This window comes from Platalea leucorodia (genome assembly GCF_965183815.1).
Source record: "Platalea leucorodia genome assembly, chromosome: 9".
Classification (NCBI taxonomy): domain Eukaryota; kingdom Metazoa; phylum Chordata; class Aves; order Pelecaniformes; family Threskiornithidae; genus Platalea; species Platalea leucorodia.
Genome location: NC_138831.1, coordinates 38,198,953 through 38,213,701, shown reverse-complemented (window position 1 = coordinate 38,213,701; position 14,749 = coordinate 38,198,953). Strand labels below are relative to the sequence as shown.

Sequence of the window (14,749 nt, the reverse complement as noted above, 5' to 3'; positions counted from 1 at the left end):
ACCGCCGTGGGGCGCGGCCCCTTTAAGAGCAGCCTCTTCCCCCTCCTCCTCCCCCTCCTCCCGCCCGGGCTTAGCCGGCGGCGTGCGGCGCTCCGTAGTGACGTCACTGAGCGGCGCCGGCGGTGTGGCCGTGGGCGCGCGGCCGTCGCCATGGCCGACATGGAGGACCTCTTCGGCAGCGACGCCGACTCGGAGGCCGAGCAGAAAGGTGCGGGGCGCCGCGCTCCCCCTTCCCGCCCCGCAGGCGGGCCTGGCGCCGGCCGCGCCGCCCTCCCGGGCCTCGTCCCCTCCCGCAGCCCTCAGCCGCGGGGAGGAGGGCGCAGGCCTGCGGGGGATGGAGCCAGCGGGCGGGTGGTGCTGGCCCCGAGGCTCCGGCGTTAGCCTGCCTCCTCCCGGCGGCATCGCTCAGGCGGCGGGCGTTGCCCCGGGCCTCCTTTGCACACCCGCTTCTCTGGCCAGAAGGCAAAGGCGGCCGCCTTCGCGTGGCTGTGCTCTGCCTCGGAGAGCCTCGCTGCCGCGAGGCGGGCCCGGCGCGGCAGGGGCCCGTGCGTGCCCCTCCGCCTGCCCTGACGGAAGGGCCCCGGTCTCGCGGCTGGGGCCGCGTGCGAAAGCGGTTTGTAGTGGCCGTTTTCCATCAGGGCAGCCGTGGAAAACTCGTGGTCGGAAACAAAAGCAAAGCGCACTTCTGAATTTGGTAACGCTTAATCGTGTGCTTGCTTAGAGCTGTTTGGATTTGACACAGTGGAAACAAGGTGTGTTTCCCATTTGCCCCTTGTTATCTGGAAAAGTTTTAGCTGTTGTAAGCACCTAAAGAAAAATGTTGGAACACGTCCTGGTTTAAGTAATTTGTCTATTTTTAAAATGCTTGTCTCGATTTCTGTAAATTATTTTTCAAAGCAGATGTTCCTTTTTTTTCCTGCTTGAAACTGCCTTCAACAACCTCAGCATTCAAGAGTAGCTCCATTGTAACAAACATGTCAGGGTGCATAAGACAGCTAACTTGGGTTAAGGAAATGATGACAGTTTTAGATTTGTAGGATTGCATAAGCCATATGTAAGTATTTACTTATTTTAAGCCCTCACTGTTTCAAATTTTATTTTCTTTACTTTCGTATAATTGGTTATTGTTTCTACAACTTTAGAATCCTAGACAATAGCTTGTGGTTTGAAACTTTGTGTGGCATCCATTATTTTTCATTGTGTCTTTCATTGGCTGTGCAAGTTGTCTCTCTGAGTTTTGGGGGTTTTTTGTGTGGTTTTTTTTTTTTTTTTTTTTTTTTTAAACAATGTCCATCATCTTATGTGCATCTTTGTAGGGACATTTGAACTCTTGAAAGGGTGATGTTTGTTTTGCAGATTCCGATTCTGGATCTGAATCTGATTCTGATCAGGAGAACGCTGGTTCTGGTAGTAATGCTTCTGGAAGTGACAGTGACCAGGATGATGACAGGGAGGCAGTAAAACCTAGTAATAAGGAGTTATTTGGAGATGATAGTGAGGATGAAGGGGCATCCCATCACACAGGGAGTGACAACCACTCTGAACGATCCTACAATCGCTCTGAGGCTTCAGGACATTCTGAGCATGAAGATAATGATCAGTCGGACGTGGACCAGCACAGTGTTTCAGAAGCTGCTCATGATGATGAGGAGGATGATCGCGGGCATGGGTCAGATGAAGGCAGTCATCATTCAGAGGGAGATGGTTCTGAAAAAGCACATTCAGAGGATGAGAAGTGGGGCAAGGAGGACAAAAGCGATCAGTCAGACGATGAGGAGAGGCAGCAGAACTCTGATGATGAGGAGAGACAGCAGAACTCTGACGATGAGGAGAAAGTGCAGAATTCTGATGAAGATGAAAGGCCACAGATGTCAGATGATGAGGAAAGACTCCAGAACTCAGATGAGGAGAAAATGCAGAACTCCGATGATGAGGAAAGGCCGCAGGTCTCAGATGAGGAGAAGATGCAGAACTCGGATGATGATGAAAGGGCCCAGCATTCTGACGAGGAGAAGATGCAGAACTCTGACGATGACGAAAGAGCCCAGCACTCCGATGAGGAGGACCAAGAGCATAAATCTGGTAGGACTGAATACAGTGGTAATGATTTGCTTCTGGTTTGATCTCTCTTTATTGTTTCATTTATATTGGCCTGAAAAGATTCAGACTTCAGTGTAAAGTCATTAATCACATAGCTTTCAACTATAGTTATCTTTGTAATGTTTTTTTATGCAGCACTTTTAAATTCCTTTTCATCTGAATCAACTTATTAATACAAAGGAATTTTAAAATATGCAGAACAAAATTTTTAATTTGCTGAGAATAATTATGCTCCGTAGTAGAGTCTGCAAGGGGAAGCGATAGCGAAGATGAAGTTCTGCGAATGAAGCGAAAGAAACCAATTGCATCAGATTCAGAAGTGGACAGTGATACAGAAGGACAGAAAGGTAAACGGTGGCGTTGTTTTCTGGGGTTTTGGTTCATTTAATCCTCATCTTAAGTGCGCCGTTCGTCTCCTGCAGAAGTTGATAAAATTGATAGCGCTTGCTGTATGGTGTACCTGTAGTGCCATGGAAATAAAACAGCACAGCAAGAATTCTGTGTGGGGAAGTACACGCTGTATTTCTGCTGATTATCCCTAGTTAGCTGTATCGGTTTTCCAGTTTCTTCCATGAGAGACAGTGCTTTTCTTTTGCGAATGTTGGTTCGCACATTTTTACTGAAAGATGTTAAGAAATGGTGCCTCTAATCAGAGCAGCCCAGAAAAGCTATACTGGTTTTTGTGATGTTCAGCAGGCTGAGAAAGAGGTGTTGATTCTTCAGAGAAGTAAAACCTCCAAAATGCATAATGAAGTTGCTGTTTACATATATTTAAGTTGTTTACTTGAGTGAGGGATGATCTTATACTCTTGATTCTTCTGTTGCCATTTTTCAACTAGATTCTCTTATTTGATAGAGCCTTTCCAGGAAAACATACCTTGAATCCTTAGCTTAAAAATACAAGGGAAAACTGTTTTTCAGGTTAAGAGAATAATGTGTGCTTCATAAACATTGGCAGTTTTTAACCTTTGTAGGTGATTTCAAGTGGTAATAACAGTGAAGGATGTGTTAATCTTTTTTTTTTCTGTGTGTGTGCTTGCATGTAGGGGTGTGTGTGCATGTAATATGTAATATGTATTTTAAAATAGTATTTTTTATGCTCAAGAGCATGCAGATGTCATGGATCTCTTTGGAGGTGCAGATGACATTTCCTCAGGGAGTGATGGAGAAGACAAGCCACCAACACCAGGACAGCCCATTGTGAGTAGACTTGACTTTTGAAATAGTTAACGTGTCATTCCACTCTGAAATGTGGAACACTGATTGAGTTTGATAATATTTTAGTGGAAAAAAAAGACTAACGGCATTAAGTAAGCATTACAGATAATTTTACCCTAGCTAAAAGAATTATTAAAGTTTTTTTACATAGCAATATCCGACAGATTCATTTATCTCCCTTCCCCCATCCCTGCTCCACTTTTTGCACTTGGAAGAAATATACAGAGTAGTTTTAATTGTCATCAAGTAAAATACAAAGTCATAGCTGTCTTTGGTACCTTAGTACAGCTATTTGACAAATATTTCATTTGGGGTCTTGATGATAATTACGTAAAAATATTTTTTTATATGGGAAAAATTGTCCCCCATTTACTCTCCAGTGCTTAGCTGAAAACTGTATGTCAGCTCCTTTGCTATTTCCTTACTGTCTTTGGTCTCTTGAGTTTGCACTGGTATTTGAAATGACTTTAAGTGGTATATGAAAATTCTGAATTGGATTGCTTTCACTGAAAATGTGCAAGCTCTTTTACCGAAAGCTTCCTGATCTCGCTCTGTGCATATGGATGACTTTTCTTCAAGCAAAAGGTAAGAGCTTATTAGAGCAACAGTAGCCAGATAGACTTTTTTTCACTTATGCTCCTATTCGCCTTTTTGTCATTAGGATGAGAACGGACTGAGTCAAGAACAGCAGGAAGAAGAGCCCATTCCAGAGACTAGAATAGAGGTAGAAATACCAAAAGTAAACACAGACTTGGGTAACGATTTGTATTTTGTGAAGCTGCCCAACTTCCTTAGCGTGGAGCCCAGGTAATTGCACATTAAATACATGATTGATAAGGCTTTTCAGTGTTTCCCTGTATTGCTTTTGTTTTAGTAATACAATTAAATATGTTGGCCATACTTAAAATGGTTGACATTAAGTTGCACACTTTTAGTTGTGATCAGTCAATGGTAATATCTATTGTTGTTATCTAATCAAGTGCTGAGTGATTTTCTTAGGAGCTGGGGTTTCAGCTTGATTGAATAACTTTTTGTCTTTAAAAAATGCAAATATTATCTAATTGAAAGCACATGCTATCACTGGAATGTTAAACACAGGTTCAGGCTCTCAGAGATGTGAAAGCCAAATGTACAGGATCTTTATGCACTTTGGAGTGATAAAAACATCATTTTGGTTTTAGAATAAGCCCTTTTTTATTTATGTATGCTAAATGTACTGTTTAACTATGGAGAGGCTGATTACTCATTTTCATATTTACCTAACTTAAGCTGAAGAAATTTTCTGGAATTCATAAGGAGAAACAAAATAAATTATTAGAGTTGTTTGTGATCCTAGGTTTGGCCCTAAAGCCCACCTTCAGTACTTGTAGTAAATTGCTGTTAAATCTGTCTTTTCAAGTGTTTTGTTAAGCAACTTTATTGCATTGTTTTAATAAGTGTCTTGTTAGGTGGCAGTGTAGCATTGTTTCTGTTATACATCAGCTAAATCATTCTTGCTGGCTTTCATGCTATAGACTGTTTCGGGAGAGAACTGTTAAGAATCCGGTTAGTGGCTGTAATCAGCAAGAGAAGTTCTGAGGATCTTTGGGGTCAGACAGGACTGAAAATGTAATTGTACAGTGGCAGACACTGTTTATCACTTCTTTCCCTTGCAGCAGCCTGGAAACTATTAGGAAGGTGGCTAGGGAAATGCCTTCCCCCACTCACTCCCACCCCAGTCATGAGGTTTTTTGATGGAAGAGAGGAAAAACAATCTCATCTTCCCTTCCCTTTGGTTGGTTTTGAGATTTAAATAGAAAAATGACAAAGATTGTGCTCTTATAAAATCCCTAATTCACCACGTTTATAAGATGATATTTTTTCTTTTTATTTTCTCTGTATAATATTGTATATATTTTGTTCCAGACTTAACCCTGACCTCATCATCCTGATACTAAGGAAACAGTATTTTCTGAGGCAGATTTGCTTTCTTTAGCTAGAGCCATTTAGAAGGTCTGAATGTTAAAGTGGCTGTAATTGATGGTAGTGAGGACACTTGGGTAGGCCTCCTGTGGTGTAGAATCAATGCGGTAAATTACATTACTGCAGAAATGGCTGTCTCACAGCTGCGGTACCTACTGTTGTGTGCAGTGTATAATTTAAACCTTTCAAGCACCTGTTATTTTGCACAACTGTAGAATAATCTGGATTAATTTTTAGAAGAATAAAGACTGTATTATATAATTTATTGCAGACCTTTTGATCCTCAGTATTATGAAGATGAATTTGAAGATGAGGAGATGCTTGATGAAGAGGGTAGAACTAGGTTAAAACTCAAGGTATAATGTTAATTTTCCTTTTCTTTTTTACACTCATCTAGCCACACTTTTTCCAAGTCTGTTTCAGGTATTTCAGAGTGGTGTTTTGAGTTATGGTTCAGATTATGAAAGCGTGGAGCAGTTCAGCACTGAGAAAAGTTGATCCATTTTAGTAATAAATTAAAAAAAAAGCTTGACAGCTACATTTCGCCTATAAAAGTGATACCTTTCATTTTCATTTCTTTGCATCATGCAGCAAATTATCTAACCTTTCTAACTGTAATTCTTGACCTATATAGAGTATATTTTACCACAGTATTCCTTACTATGAGTTAGAAAAAGCGTTTTGTTTTTTCCCCACAGGTAGAAAACACAATACGATGGCGGATGCGACGAGATGAGGAAGGGAATGAGATCAGAGAAAGTAATGCACGGATAGTCAAATGGTCAGATGGAAGGTTAGTTTGGACTTTTTGCTGTTGAAGGAATACGGTTACTCGTACAGCAAAATGCCATGGCATGCAAAGTTGGAAGGTCAGCAAACTTTGATGTCAGTTCTGCACAGCAGTAATTATTTTAGTCTCAGTGCTTTGAAAATTTTATGCTCTGTGTAGTTTGGATTGAAATATAATTATTGGCTATCTATAAAAAGGAAACATGAAGCCTTTCTCATTTTTTATAGAAGAGGCAAAAAATAGACCGTAGAGGCTTTGTCAAGTAACTGATACATGAATCTCTTTTAAGCATGTCTCTCCACTTGGGCAATGAGGTCTTTGATGTGTACAAGGCGCCACTACAGGGAGATCACAACCATTTGTTTATCAGACAAGGGACAGGTCTACAAGGACAGGCTGTTTTCAAGACCAAGTTAACCTTCAGGTAAACTTGCTGTTCTATATCAAACATTGATACTACTTTTGCAATTAAGCGTTGTAACTAGTATATAAAAATTAGAGATACCAGTTTGTAAACCTTCAGAGCTTAACTGTTTAATAAGAACGTGCTATTTTCCAAAGTCAGTGTTTCAATAAGATTTTTCCTAAATTAGGTGTCCCAGTTTGAAAGGTTAATATGCTATTCACTGCAATATGTAGGCTACATGTGGGTTTTTATATATGTATATATTTTTTTTATTTGCTTTTTTAAGTGCAAGTTGTCATCTGAATCAGAAAGAATATTAATATTCCCTGAAATGAACCTTTCTTCTGATGCACAGTTGCTACCAAGATGATGATTATGTCTAGGGATATTGACGTGAAACGTGAGGATGATTATTTAGACTGGTAATAGATACAGATGGTTTGCTGAGAGAGGAATTGACATCTCCAGTAGCTGTTACGATGCACATAAATAAATAAAAAAAAAAAAGGATGATGTTTTTACTTTTGTGCAGATGAATCTTTGAAATCTTAAGTATGCTGGCCTTACCGTTGTCCTTTAAAGATGGATACATTCCTTTAAGAAGTATTTAACCCATAGCCATTTTTTAACAGGCCACATTCTACGGACAGTGCCACTCACAGGAAGATGACTCTGTCTCTGGCAGACAGATGTTCAAAGACTCAGAAAATCCGTATTTTGCCAATGGCAGGTCGCGATCCAGAGTCTCAGCGCACAGAAATGATTAAGGTATTGTGGCATGGAACTCTCTTACCTGATGATTTAATCTAAAAAAAATCACAACTGTAACAGAGCTGAACATTTCTGAACATTTTATGACTTTATGAAAAGCCGAGTGTATTTTGGAATTACAGACGAGTTGTTAGCCATGAGTGCAGTCTGCTTAACCTTGCAGATTACAAAAAAGTCAGAATATGTACAATCTTTACACTGCTGTGAAATTATTTCAAAAGCTACAGTAGAATACAAGCTGCTCTTCAGTATTTTTTTTTTTTCCCTCAGTCTTTATATATTGCTTCTTTCTTTGGACAGAAAGAAGAGGAGAGATTAAGAGCTTCCATTCGTAGAGAATCTCAGCAGCGAAGAATGCGAGAGAAGCAGCATCAGCGTGGTCTGAGTGCCAATTATTTAGAACCTGATCGCTATGATGAAGAGGATGAGGGAGATGATGCAATCAGTCTGGCAGCTATCAAAAACAGATACAAAGGTGGCATCAGAGGTAATAATAAACCTTACCAGCATGTAAGTAGGGCCTGTGTGATTTACATGGATTAATTTCACAGGAGAGTCCTGGTAAGATTGTATTTTGCCAGTTCATTTGATACGTGAGGAGATAAGAATTCAGCTCGTATAAGCTTATTTTGTGTACTCTGGGGTTAGATTCTGCCAGCTTTTTGTGGAACTAAATGTAAGAGAATTATTTTTAATATTCTCTCTTCTTCACTGATTTCAGGTGAAGATAAATATTTGTCTTTTCATTTTTCTCTATAGAGGAACGTGCTAGAATCTACTCTTCTGACAGTGATGAAGGCTCAGATGAAGATAAAACACAAAGGCTACTCAAGGCAAAGAAACTTACTAGTGATGAGGTAAGAAAAGGATTTTGTTCTTAAGCTACTCCTTTTCAGTCAGGAACATTTCTTGCACTAAATCTAATTTTTAAAGCAGAAACTTTTGTAGTTTCATTCATGCTGTGATGAATTTGTTATTTGACTTGGTATGCTTTCCATGGTAATTAATCATCAATTTCTTATACACTGCATTAGTTCATAGACCTGAGTGATTCCCAAAGGAGGTCACTATTGTTATTGCTGATTTAAAGATGGAAAAATTTATGCGGAGTTATGTAAAATGACTTTACCGAAATTATGCAAGGAGTAAGAAGACTTGATATTGGAATCTTAGTGTAGTGTTGTCTCCTAAGCTACATGGTCCTCTCCTGTTTATTATGGAAGTAGCTGAAGCATTTTCACAATAGTATTTCTGCTCTTTTTAAGTAGAAGAGTTAAAAAAATGAGTTAAAAAGAGTTAAAGTCCGTTGCTAAACAGATGTTATCCATTACCCAAGTATCATCCTAAACATTGGGCCATGATCAAGTTAACTGGTAGCTACAGCAGTAGTGCTGTTTCCTCTTCTAAAATTTTTATTGGTTTGTAATTTATCACTGCTGGGTATAAGCAAATGAATCTTTGTGTATATCACATCTTCAGGTTTAATTCATTTCAAGTAATGTCACTGCTTCTGATACAGCACTGCAGTGTAACACTTTTCAAAATTGACAGATACCATTTCTGAGATTAAAACTTAACTATTTTCAGCCAGTGGTAGAAGTGGAACCAGGAAGTATATGGATGCCGTCCTATATCAGCTATACCTGTGTAGTCTGTTTTCCTGACCCTTACTCCTCATTGTAAAATGCTTCTGTGGCAAAGAGCCGTAGGACATTTACTGTGTACCTTGGGAAGCTGAAAGAAGAGGGAATTTTGGAATTCCTGACAAAGGGCAATTGATGCTGGCTCCCTGGCTTCCCACTGCCCTGTTGAAGAGGGAATTGCGCTGAGTCAGGTGTTTGGCCTACTTGGTTTTAGTAGCCCTTTAGTTTGCTTTCCTATAGACACCACCAGTTCTGTATTACTGTACTCTCGCTGTTGATCAATATAGTACAGCCCTGAGTTGCAGCTGTGCTTGCATTTCTCTCAAGCCAAGCATGACTTAGGAGTGGTAGTTCGGACACACCTGAGCTCTGCTGATAGTCACCTCCACTTACGTGGCAGAATAATAAATATAAACTAACTTAGGCTCTTATTACTACCTTGTAGGTTATGAGAGATGTTTTTACAGTGGCATGCTAGTTTGATTAATGTTCCTTTCCTGTTTTACTGTAAATTACATTTTATTTAAATGTTTAAGCATAGAATATCATGCAGAAATTTAAAAAAAGGAAGTTTGAGTAGGTCAGTGTAAGCTTATGGAATATTTTTTTAATGCTTTATATTGCTATTTCCTTTAAGAGATTAATTTCAATGTTTAAATTATTTTAACTATTACCCTAAGATTTCTTTCAGTTGCTTTCCTACAGTCATATCTAGTGTGCTACTCTAATAGCTGCAGAAGTGGCTAGAACCTTATTCTTGAGTTTTACAGGCTTCCATAATAAAACACCCTTTTCTTCTGAAAAGAGTAATTTTGCAGCGTAGCTTGCTATGTGTCCTCCTAGTGAATGAATGCATGCCAGACTTCCGTAATCACAGCTGCTGAAATTCCAAACTTGTGTTTAAATGATGGATATATGACATAGTTTTCAGTATTGCACATACCTCTATAATGTCAGAAATCTTAATTTTTGAAGGAGTAAGTTTGCTCTCATTTGCATTTCTATACTGTGCTTCCTGTAAACTTCTCAGGAGGCATGTCTTATTTCCCAGCCCGTTGGATGTTTGCCACAGTCTGAATGCATGTTCTTGCTGCTGTGACACTACTCCTCTTATACTGTCAGCTGAGTATTTGCACAAATAGGCATTGTACTATGAAGCAGAAGTAAAAATTAGTTTTTCTTTTCCAGACATAGATTCTGGCTTTTTATCATACACTGAGGAAAATTTAATATTTCAGAAAGTATGACAGTAATCCTGGAGACAGCCGCAGTGAGGCATGTAGACAAAACTGTAATTTTGGGAGCTCTGTTAGTATTTGTTAGTAGAAATTGAATCATTTATAAGACACTACTAGTTGTTAGTTTATGATATAGCAATGTCAGGACTTTGCAATTCCAGTCTCTCAGAAGAAAACATCTAGTCAGCAGCATTTCTCTGCTGCTTGAGGAACGATAGCCTCCATTTTAAAATTACATGACTTAAAGGTAATATTCCCATCAGGGCCACGGAGGGGTGCTACAGTATTACAAAAAAAAAAAAAAAAAAAAACCACAACAAAAAAACAGTGATGCATAACTACTTACTTTCAGTCACCATATAGGAAGTATGGTATCTGTAGTATGTATCCGCATACGTGAAGCACGGACTTCCTTGTACACAGACTTGCTTTTATGTGTTGTCATGCAACAACACAGCGCAAATCTTTGTCCTGATAACAATTTGTTACCATTACTGAAAACGTCAATCTACTATTAATACACTTTATCACCACATGGCAAGTAGTTTTACTGTTACTGTAGTTAGTGATGATATTCTGCTAAACAGGAGCATGAATCATTTAACAATAGCCTAGCTAGATTACAAGAGAATACTTGTTCTGAGCAAGAAGCTATCATTGAGATTCCCACCCCTACTAACTTCTGTTTTCCATGCTTAAAATGCCTTCCTAACTGAGATTCTTACTGTACTAACTTAATATGTTAATATAGGATAAAATGCTTTGAATAAAAAATTATCATTAGTTTTGAAACTCTAATGATTCGTTAAAGTTCTGAAACTCAAGCTTTGCTGCTGCTTAAAATCCAAGTAATATGTGTTGCTTTAAAAAAAAAAGCACCCCCAAAAAACAAAAACAAAAAAAAAAAGAAAAAGGGATGAGGTACTTAGACCTGAGGGTATTTTTAAAGATACTCATCTTTTTAAACAATAATTGAGTTACCACTTGTTTTTCATGTCAAAATTGATGAGTTTTGCATTAACAGCTAGTGGCTTGTAGTTTGATTAAACATTTTCATAGCATTCTGATTTAAAATGTTGTTTAGAAGGATGATTTAAACTGAAATGGCGTAAATGCACATGGAATAAAAATCAACCTGTTGACTCTATATTTAGGTGCTAAAAATTTGGCATCCAGCCTATAAAAGTCATTATGGTATTGCTTGCAAACAGGTAATTAACTCAATGATTTGAGTTCCTTTGACCAGCTCTTTGAAGCCTCCTAAACTATTACATTTCTTGGACTGTAAACTGTGGTGTTGATTCTCAGTAGTAGCGGTTTCTCATCAGTCTTTTTCCTTTATGGCAGACAGCAATTTAAATTTTTTTTTTAAATTAACAGACAAAACGCCTACCCACTTACTGAATTTCTTCTTTGCTTCAGTAGCTCTAATTTAGGGCGTACAAATGTCAATAGTCTGAAGACTTAGCAAAGCTACACAGGTTGTCTGAAGGGAAAGCTTCTGCATGTTGAAAAATTCACTGCAAATTCTAAGAATTAACCATGCTCGTAAGACTTGCCGAGAATGATATTGTACATGCCATAAATCCAGATTATGACATAAATTACCTTCATGCCATAGTTCAGTTTGAAGCAGATACAGTTGCATGTCCACTGAGGAGAACGGAGTTGCAGCGGCATTACGGACCCTCTCAGGTTGGGGCTTGAGACTGGTAGCAATGTTGACTGAATTTAAAGTACTGATACATAAGAAGTCCTGCATCACAGTAGCACAAAGTGGAAAAACTAGAATTAATAATTTTGCTTTTCTTACGAGAAATACTTCAAGGTCTTTTTGTTGTTCTTCCGAGTTTTTTATTTTAGCTTGAAGTATGTTTTGATTTGGTTTTGTCCTTTTTTGCCTTTAGGAAGGTGAACCCTCTGGAAAGAGAAAAGCAGAGGATGATGACAAAGCAAGTAAGAAGCATAAAAAATATGTGATCAGCGATGAAGAGGAAGAAGATGACGATTAATATTAAGGAAGCACAAAAGTTGATTTTTTTTTTATATATATATATTTATATATACATTGTACAGTTCTCTTACAGCAAAGATGTAAGTAACCATAATGGGGTTATTTTGATAAAGGAAAATTCCATTGAAGTCTGTGTTTCTGGTGTGAATAAAGTTTTTTGACTTCCTTTTATTTTTTAAGATTATTTTTAAGATTATTGCAGCAACTGTTGCACCAGGGATCATCACAGTGCCAGTTTTTATCTTGCACAGTACATTTCAGTTTTGAGAATTGTAGTAACTGGTTATCCAAGTGAATTAATCAGTGATTTTTACTGAGTTCATTAGGAGAAACCATTCTAATCTTTATAGAATACTTAAATGATAAGTTTTCCTGACAAAGGTATGGTGACATAGCTTACCGTTTGTGTGGAAGGGCTGGAAGAACATACGAGTGGTACAGTACAATTCTGTTTTTTTTCCTAGATATTACTTATTTCCTGTTGACAGTAAATTACTATGCTGGTATATTTTGATGACTGAAAATATTTCTTATCATGTTTGAGTAAACTGTGAAGTTCCTGCAGTTAGAATAGTTAACTGATCACATAAGACATTTATTTTTCATGCACTGAAGCCCAGAATGAAAATCTGCATCTTGCGTGAACGTTAATAATAATAACAACAGTGATACTAATAATTGGCACATGCTAGTGATGTAAATGTCAGAGTAAAAGCACTTATTGAAACAAAAGTAAGACATTTCTGCCAGCAGAGATGAAAGTTTCCTTTAAAAGGTGAAATGAACCACAATGTAAAAATATATCCTAACAATAGTGTCTCATAATCTCATATAATCCTTATGGTGCTATTTCCTATTGTTCCTCGTTGGTTTTATAAATAGGTTTGTTTAGCTGGGAAGTCGCTGGAGGAGAATGTTCTGGACAGAATCATTGCTGCTTTTACACTATTTCTGAACACCTTATTTGATGATGCAACACCAGTTGTAAAGTGGGGAAAGGCTAGAAGACATATCTGAACTTTTCCACACTTTCTTTCCAAGATGAAATATCCCATATGTAGTTTCTCTCGGTGGTGAGAAAGCGTTCAGATGTTTTCTGTGTTGCTTTTTTAACTGACTTTTCATACGGTCCTACAGAGTTCAGATGCGACTTGAAAAAGGTAATAGAAAGAAAACAGAACTAGCTTAATGCTTCTTTAAACAAAACCATTGACTGATGCTGTGAGAAGTTTATTATGTGGATTTGTGTTACGTGAGATGAAATAAAGTAGCTGATAGTTATGTAAGAAGGCCTGTTACCCATCTCTCTCCTGCCCAGCTGAATTCTGCTTTTTTATGAAACAGTAGAAGGGTGCAAGTGCCTCGTAGTGAGCATTTTGCTCTCGTGACATTCCCTTGTTCTTTGAGATACAGCTTTCAACCTGGACATCCTGCTTTTGTCATCTTTAATTAGGCTGGTAGTTTGTCAAAATACGCTACCTCCATTTCTCCTGCCTGGAAGGTACGGGAAGCGTTCTAGCTGCAGTAGCACGGAGCTCTGCGTGTGTTAATATATTCTGCTGAGCAGCTGACTGCAGTGTGGACATTTGCAAGTATGAAAACAAAGTGAAAAATTTCAACTCGGAAGTCTGAGTGCCTGAGAAACTGTTCTGTTTTTCTATAATTAAATTGTTATCTAAGAGTTCCTGTGCCTCTTTAATGTGCAGATAAAACCTTTCTCCATCGGCTGGAATTTTGACCCTGTAATCCTCTTAGTTTAGCCCTCTGCTGGGAGACTGGTTCCTTACATGAGGTTACCTGGCTTCCATTTGTAACCTCAGGAAGAAGCCAGCTGTATAGGAAGGGACTCATTCTGTGTGGATGTAACGTGCTCTACTTTCATGTCAAAGCCTGCCAGATTACCTCTTAAACAACAAATCTAGCATATGGAAACACACCAGCATTTCACTGGTGATGTGTTTGCCTTTATGTCAGTTTAATTAAAGTGTTGGCTATTTTTATTTTTACTACACTCCTAAGAGTGAAAATGTTTTAATCACTTTCATAGGTTTGATGCTGACTTAAGCCTTTACTAAGTGGTCCATTTTAGCTTCCAAAAATGAGGCTTTTTGTGGATTACAAAGATGAAAAGAAGTAATTTTTTACACTGTCTTACTTTGTAAATTGCTCTTTTAAAGTCTTATTTAAATGTGGCATTTTAGAAAGTGTTTTCTCAGCTTAAATTGGTTTAACGATCATCTTGTAATTAAAGTCACTTGAATGAACTTAGCCTTATCCACAATATTTTTTTAGTTGTGAGTCGAATGTATAGTTTTATTTAACTCAAAGCCAGTTTTTGCTATCCCTTTTCCCAGCCTCCAAGTATGTGCGAATTACTTGCAATTGTTTCTTTTTACCCAAATTAAAACTATTAAGCCAAAGGAAAGAGAATGTAGATTGAACCGTGTTTACTCTTGTACTGATTGCTCAGAGTACTTCTTCCAGAAAGGGCATGATTTGAACAACTTCCAACAAAGAAAAATTTCTTTGAAGAGCTGATATTAAGCTGTGTGAGTACTAGATTTTCTGGCTAGTGGCAGAATGTAGGATAAATTCTCTTCAAACAGT

General features: G+C 38.3%; 1 protein-coding gene across 2 annotated transcripts; it reads left to right on the top strand.

Annotated features, from left to right (window-relative positions):
* The first annotated feature begins 118 nt into the window (after positions 1–118).
* LEO1 (LEO1 homolog, Paf1/RNA polymerase II complex component) lies at positions 119–14,163 on the top strand. 2 transcript variants are annotated; one of them, XM_082322139.1, is made up of 12 exons: positions 119–208; positions 1,357–2,082; positions 2,340–2,447; positions 3,206–3,300; positions 3,980–4,125; positions 5,552–5,636; positions 5,979–6,073; positions 6,360–6,494; positions 7,109–7,244; positions 7,548–7,734; positions 8,007–8,104; positions 12,036–14,163. In XM_082322139.1, exons 1-12 carry the CDS (start codon positions 151–153, stop codon positions 12,138–12,140), a joined length of 1,974 nt encoding a protein of 657 aa, XP_082178265.1. In that variant the 5' UTR covers positions 119–150; the 3' UTR covers positions 12,141–14,163. The 2 variants fall into 2 exon arrangements, with proteins under 2 accessions (XP_082178265.1, XP_082178266.1); XM_082322140.1 differs by having other exon boundaries at positions 2,343–2,447; positions 12,036–14,162.
* The last annotated feature ends 586 nt before the right edge of the window (positions 14,164–14,749 follow it).

Coding starts and splice junctions, on each gene's coding strand:
- LEO1 (XM_082322139.1), top strand. CDS start 151: ATGGCCGACATGGAGGACCTCTTCGGCAGCGACGCCGACTCGGAGGCC. Junction 2,448..3,205: donor TGATACAGAAGGACAGAAAG/GTAAACGGTGGC, acceptor TTTATGCTCAAG/AGCATGCAGATGTCATGGAT. Junction 3,301..3,979: donor CAACACCAGGACAGCCCATT/GTGAGTAGACTT, acceptor TTTTGTCATTAG/GATGAGAACGGACTGAGTCA.